Raw genomic sequence first — 7,126 nt, forward strand, 5'->3', positions numbered from 1 at the left:
AGGATCTCATTTACAAAGTGGGGATGATAACAAAGGCACCAATCTCCTTGGGTTATTGAATGTAAGGTGTTAGGACTTGAATGCAAAGTTGCTGGCACAGAGAAAACACTCATTAAATTATGCAACTAATTTATGCAAAGCATTGTTGTTAAGTGGCCTTGAAAACTAGTAAGGTAGAGTTACATAACTAATACTAAATGATCTTCATACTAAACTGCTGTGCGAAATTGCAAGGTACAGAATTATGTACATACTATGATAAATGCTGTGTCAAACAGACGTGTGCAAATATGCCACACGTTCACTTGTGTGTGAGTTTAAACACATGCATATATATTTCATTATGCCTAGATTTTCTTGAAATTGTATGTTAAAAGACGGTAGTGCCTTGGTAGAGGGATTTCTGGATGTCAAGAGGTCAGAGATAGGACTGACTTTTCACAGCATTTCTTAAAAACAAACAAATAAATCTTTAACAATGGAATCCCATTCCATTTTCAAAATGTAAAAAGCAAAACAACAACTAGCTTGTTTTTTTCTTTAAATAACATAAACATTAAGATTCTAAGTGTTATGTTCCAGACAAAATCAACAAAACCAGCACTTGCACCACAACTGCCCATCCTGCTGGCAAGACAGGCAGCAACAATTGATCAGGATGGCAGGCAGCAATAATGGATGGAGACATCCTTTCCCACTGAGCAGAAGTTCAAAATCCATATCAACACTGTGCTCCTGGCAGCCACTAGAAATCAATTAGTCTTGACAAAGCAGCTGAACGTATTTGCCATCCCAAATCTTTAGCATGACTGCCAGAAATTCCTAAAATCATTGAACATGACTCAGAATATTTCCTCCATTGAAGATGATCCTAAACTTAATTCTTCTGCTAATATACCCCCTCCTCCCAATTCTCCCTGCTCTGGAAAGATTTGGAACCTTTCTAGCCCATCCCCCACCCCCATCTTGTTACAGAAAATGAAAGTCTCGGAGATTTAAAGACTTGCTCAAGGTCACAGAATGAGTTTGCATCAAATTTCTAGTAGTAAAATACTGCAGTCGAGAGAGCAGACTTTGGAGTTAGCCAGCCACGGTGTGAATTCTCCTTTGCATCTTACCAGTTGGGTGACCTCACCTCCCCTAGTCTCAGTTTCTCCATCTACAAAATGGGGTTACATGGAATGCCCAGTTCACAGGGTGCCTGGGAGAATCCAATGAGTGAATGAATGGGAATGCCTGACACCTAATGACAGATTGATAAATATGGTTGTGGTTGAAGTTGTTGTAAGTGTCACCAAGAGGCTAAATTAAGACTAAAGAACCCAAGGGCTAAGATAGAACTGTTTCCTTTTCAATAAATCTCAGAAACAAGGTTATCAAGCTCTCAGGCTGGTTTTAGTCCCTCAGTGTGGGGAGAGATCACAGACCTCAGAGCCCGTTGTGTGTGTGTGTGTGTGTGTGTGTGATAATTCCTACACCAGGGCTGCTGGGAATCTCATGAGATCGTGTGTGGGAGGAAAGTGTGTGGCTTGTAGTAGGTGCGCAATAAATGGTAACAGTTATTTCTTGACAAAGTGACTGAGCCAAACATTAGAAAACTCATTGCTCCCCGACTCATTTTATCCTAATGGCCCTAGCTGCAAAGTGAGTCCAATAAACTCAGCCTGTAGGCTTGGGGAGAAAAGTAAACGGAGCAGTGAATGTAGAAGGTGAGTAATAGTAACAGTACTCTAAATAATCAGAGTAATAACAAGAGTTAATTTTTATTGATCCTGCTTCGTGTCATTTGCTGTCCTACGTTCTTTACACAGACTGAATTATAAAGTGCTGCTGCTGATAATGATGAGGATTAGAAATTTAACAAACACCAATCTAACCTTGTTCTCTGATCCTAGGCGTCTAGACCCGGTCCTAGCTCCCTGTACCCAACGCCCTCCCCCTGCGCAGACGGAGACGTGTTTGAAATAAAGTTTATTGAAGTTTCTGTTGTTATTTACATATGATACACGGTAAATAACAGAGCCAGGCCTCCCCACACCACCCCCTTCGCCATCCCCAGGGCCCCCCTCCCCACTAGCCTCTTTAAAAATCATTGCGTAAAGACAGGTTAACTGCTGCGCTACCCCCTCCCCCCTCCCCCCTAAGATGCAAACTAAAAGCCCACGTCCCTTCTCTGTCCCCCACCCCCCACCCCAGGGGCCTTTCTGGTTCCGTGTAGAACACTGTGCTACCTCTCCCCTCCTCCCCAATAAGGGGTGGTGGGCAAATTCCTGGGACCCCCGCAAATCTGTCCAAGAGGGAGGACTGACCCTTAAAGAGGCCAGAGTTCGAGGTCTGAGATGAAAAGGGGGATTTCAATGGCGAGGGGAGTGCCAGAAAATGGAAGACTTCGAGGTTTAGGGGGTGTCGACCCCCGCTACTGCCTCTCCCTCCCCCGAGCGGTCTCTAGGGGGAAGAGGCGGGCACAAGTGTGGAAATAACATGGAATTCCCTCACCCTAGGGTCTCCATCCTTTTCTTGTGGTGTGCGGGGCTGGATGCACCCCGGGGCTTTGGATGTGCGGGCGGAGAGGAGCAAAGAGACAGAGGAGGAAGAGAGAGAAGCTAAGAACAGCTGAGAAAGCAACGTCGGTTAGACAGCGTCCCCTGAACGGCCGGTAACCTGGAGACCTAGAAGAGCCCAACAGGTGAGAAAGAAGGAGTCTACCAGGGAAGGAGACATGTGCGTGTGTAGGGGGTACCACATTAATGGTACCCACAGCCTCCAGCCCCCACCCCACCCCGGATCTGTGGGTGGAGCAAAGAGGCCCTCCACTGCACCCAACAACCCCCAAGATTCGGAAGTGAGACTGGGCCAAGAAACAGAGAAGTCGCGGCAAAAGTGAGAAGAGGATGGTTGGTATTCCTGACGGCTACCGGGCCCTCCTCTCCAGCCCTGCGGCCCTGCGAGGAGGCGGCATGTTGGGGGCTCAGTATAGGTGGGCGCCTGCACGGCGGCGGAGGTGGGGGTGCTGCCCTGTGTAGGTGCGCGGAGCCGGGAACGCGAGAGGCGTCCCTCTAATTTGCGGGGAGGGGCGGGGCCAGATGAAATGGGCGGGACCTGTGGAAAAGAAGGAAGAGCTATTTGGAAGGGGCAGGGCCCAGAGGAGAAAAAAGGCCGGGAAGGGGCGGGGCCAGGGCGACGGGGCGGGGCCTCTGGGAAGAGGGCGGAGTTAAAGCGTGAGCGGTGCCCTCCAGGTGGGAGCTCTGAGGGGCGAGAGGAGCTGCGCTCGGGAAGACCCGCGAGGTGGACAACGAGAGGGGAGCTCTGAGTGGCAGGGCCTCAGCAGGGAGAGGTGGAGATGTGCAGGTGGTCTGGGTACTTGATGGCAGGAGGGTAGTTCTGCGTCATCTGGATGGACACGTCGCTGGAGATATCAGAGGGGCTCCGGCCGCGGCGCCACGCCTCGGGCTGTAGGAACTGGCCCGAGTAGTCGGAGCAGTCGCTGAGCCTCGGGCGGTAGAAGGCCGGGTGGGGGCGGTACATCTCCTCCTCCGCGTAGCGCTTCGTGAACAGGTACACGGACATCACGCCGGCCCCCTACGTCAAGGCACCATCAGAGCCCATGGCTGGCCCTGGGCTCCCTGTTATCCCTGGACCCAAGATGCCGGGCCTCCAGCTTCCTCCTTCCCCAGAACCCCGCAATTAGGGCCCAGCCCCCTCCTCCTCCAGGACCCCAGGAGTCCAAGTTCCTAGCCCCTCCTCCCCCCGGGACCCAAGGGTCAGGCCCTCAGCCACCGCCTCCCTCTGAATCCAAAGTCTACACCCCCAGCCTCCTCTTCCTCCTGGATCCAGGAATCAGGCCCCCCAGACCCCTCCCATTCAATCCTAGAGTCTGGGCCCCACAGACATCACCTCTTTGAGTAGGAAGGAGGAAGCAGCGAAGGCAAAAGACCACCCGTAGCGATAGTGGAAATACTGCTCAGAGCTGCTGGGCCTGTTCATGACCTCATCATTGATGCTGGAAATGTAAAGAACCAAGCCCACCACCAAGGAGAGGCCTGGGGGAGCGGAGGGACACCCTTGCTCCATTAGCAGTGGACCCCTCGCCGCAGCCCCGGACCCCTCCCCGTCACCTCACCACCCTCCCCTTCCCTCTTCTTCCTGCTATGGCCTGGACTAACTTTGCGTGCTGGGCCTAGGCTGGGTGCAGGGATCTTGGAGATGAATTCTACCCCCCTCCCCAAATTTGCATCCAGAAGCTCACAATGCAATTGGGGGAGGCAAATCTGAGTGTTGGTAAACAGTCACATACGTGGTGATACATGATGATACATGATGTAAGGGAATTAGCAGCACAGAGCTGTGTGTGTCCAGAAGAGGCACCAAACCCACCTGGGGGAGGGGCAGGGGAAAGCTTCCTGGAAGAATGACCTTGTCCTACAGGATGAGGCCCAGGGAAGAATAAGAATACTCATTATACAACTCTGGGCAGGGGAAACAGAACAGGCAAAAGCTTGGAGGCTGAGCATGAGCTGATCCACCCATGTGGCTACAACATGGGCCACAGCCACAGGAAATGAGGCCAGAGAAGGGGGTGGGGACACCACCATGAGGAGCCTCACATGCCAGGCTGAGGAGCTGGGTACTGATGCCAAGGGAGCCATGCAAGGTCTGGAGCAGAGGAAAGACACTGAACTTGTATATTCTAGGAGGAGAAAGATGAAGCCTGAGTGAAGGCCATTTGGATAATAATAGCAACAATATCAATAATAATAATAGTAGTAATAATAACGATAACAGCAACAGCTTATATAGATCTTATTCTGTGCCAGGCACCACTCCTAGTGTGATATATGATTAACTTATTCAAAATTCACAACTACCCTTTCAAGTAGGCACCATTTTTAACCCCATTTACAGTTGAGGAAATAGAAGCACAGTGGGGAAGGTGGAGAGGAGAGGTCTTGTCTGAGAATTTTTAAGAGGCAAATATCATTTCCTCGGGATAAACTTTCTTTTAAACATGCCAAGGGCGACTTAAGGAGGCTACAAAGTCTCCTGTGCTAAATTAATCCATGTAATCCTCAACAGCATTTTCCCCCAGAACCTTACAAACACACACTTGTTTATCCACCCCCAGAAAAAATCTAAATTCCTTCCATTGCCTACAGCACAGGTCAGCAAGCTATGGCTTATGGCTAAATCCAGCTTCCTGTTTTTATACAGCCTACTAGCTAAGAGTGGCTTCTATATAATTAAATGGTTGGGGGGAAAAAAATTGAAAAAAGAATGATGTTTTGTGGTATGTAAAAAGTACGTGAATTTCACTTGGTGGTTCTTCAGAGTGTTAAAGATAGAATTCCCATATGACCCAGTGACTCCATTCCTAGGTGTCTACCCAAGAGAACTGAAAACATATGTTCACACGAAAACTTGTGCGCAAATGTTTATAGCAGCATTATTCATAGCAGCCAAAAAAAAAAAAAAAATGGAAACTACCCAAATGTTTATCAAGTGCATGGATAAACAAAATATGGGATAGCCATAAAAAGGAATATTATTCAGCCAAAAAAAGGAAGGAAGTACTGATTTATGCTACCACATGGATGAACCTAGGAAATATGTCAAGTGGAAGAAGCCAGACACAAAAGACCACATATTGTATGGTTCCATTTATACAAAATGTCCAAAATAGGCAAATTCAGAGATAGAAAGTAGAATAGTGGTTGCCAGGAAACGGAGTGGATGGGGAGATTATGACAGGCTGTGTGAGGTTTCTTGTGGGGATCATGAAAATGTTATAGAATTAGGTAATGGAGATGGTTGCACGACCTTGTGAATATACTAAAAACCACAGAATTATGTAAACTTTAGGTGATGTGAATTATAATATCTCAATTTTAGAAGTCTATAAATTTCAAATTCAGGGTCCATAAATAAAATTTTATTGAAACACAGCCAGCCACAGCCTGTCGGTTTACGCATTGCCTATGGCTGCAATGGCAAAGCTGAAGAGCTGTGATGAAGACTGCATGGCCAATAAAGCTGAAAATATTTATCACCTGGATCTTTACAGAGAAATTTTCCTGACCACTGGACAACAACATCTACATGGTCGGGTGCCTGTCAGCCTCATCCCTGGTCAGTCTCTCCTTGCCCCTTCTACATAGGCCCTGTGAATCCCCCACTCCCCGTTGAACACGTCAAGCTCTTTTCTGCCTCAGGGCCTTTGCACACACTGTTCCCTCAACCTGAGATGCTCTTCCTCCAGACTTCTCCATTCTTTCTGTGTCACCTCATTTAGATTTCTCCTTCCTTGTCACCTCTTTATGTCTTCTATGACCTCCCTGTAAAAGAAACACTCCCTCACTCAAAGTAAGAAAAATGCAGGTGAAAACTATGAAAGGATATCATGCCTTATTCATCAGACCATCAAAAATTAAAATGCTTCACAATAATTTCTTTTGGTGAAGCCAGGAGAACAGAAGCTCCTATATGTTGCTGGTGGGGATGCAAACACATATATGAATTTGACATTTAGAGCTATGCTAATATTTTACATATTCAAAAGATAAAATGAACAAGGATAGGAAAAAACTAAAATTGAACACAAACAAAAATAAGTGAAACTGACATAGCAAATGACTAATACAACCACGGGTGGGGGAAAAGTTGTCATCCAAAGAACTTTTGAATACCGTGCTTTGATTGTGTATTTTAGTCTGAAGACACAAAGATCTGCAAAGAAATCATGAACCATACTTAATAGGGATTTTTGTTGGGAGCGGCCTAGGGGTAACAGTTCTGAAATTAATCTGTGTGGGTTGTAGGGTTAGCAGATGTGTAAATATATTGATGTTTTGGGGAGCTAGAGTTCACATTCTAAAAACAGGAAGACACACGTCAGAATTGGGCAAGGCAAGGAAGAACCCTGCACTGTTTGGCTGCAGTATAAACTCCTGTTTCACAAATATATATATACTCTTTCAGCTTTGTGTTCTCAAAGATTCTAGAAGCAGTGACACCTTGGCAGCAGTGAGCACACCTTGCACCCAGATTTTGGTCTCTATTGCCATCCCCTACTACATAAGTAGCCAGGGCTCCCAGGAGAAAAATCTGATTTGTAGCCTGGGACAGGAGCGTA

At 47.3% G+C, this 7,126-nt stretch overlaps 1 protein-coding gene across 1 annotated transcript in view; it reads right to left on the bottom strand.

Moving 5' to 3' along the window:
• Window positions 1-3,203: 3,203 nt before the first annotated feature.
• CACNG7 (calcium voltage-gated channel auxiliary subunit gamma 7) overlaps window positions 3,204-7,126 on the bottom strand; it is a 13,780-nt gene continuing 9,857 nt past the window's right edge. Inside the window, exons 4-5 of the mRNA XM_006907153.3 lie at window positions 3,895-4,040; window positions 3,204-3,579 (exon numbers count right to left, since the gene is read on the bottom strand). Of these exons, the coding sequence (XP_006907215.1) occupies window positions 3,322-3,579; window positions 3,895-4,040 (404 nt within the window). The 3' untranslated portion in view covers window positions 3,204-3,321. The remainder of the gene's footprint in view (window positions 3,580-3,894; window positions 4,041-7,126) is intronic.

This window comes from Pteropus alecto, unplaced genomic scaffold, assembly GCF_000325575.1.
Source record: "Pteropus alecto unplaced genomic scaffold, ASM32557v1 scaffold432, whole genome shotgun sequence".
NCBI lineage: Eukaryota > Metazoa > Chordata > Mammalia > Chiroptera > Pteropodidae > Pteropus > Pteropus alecto.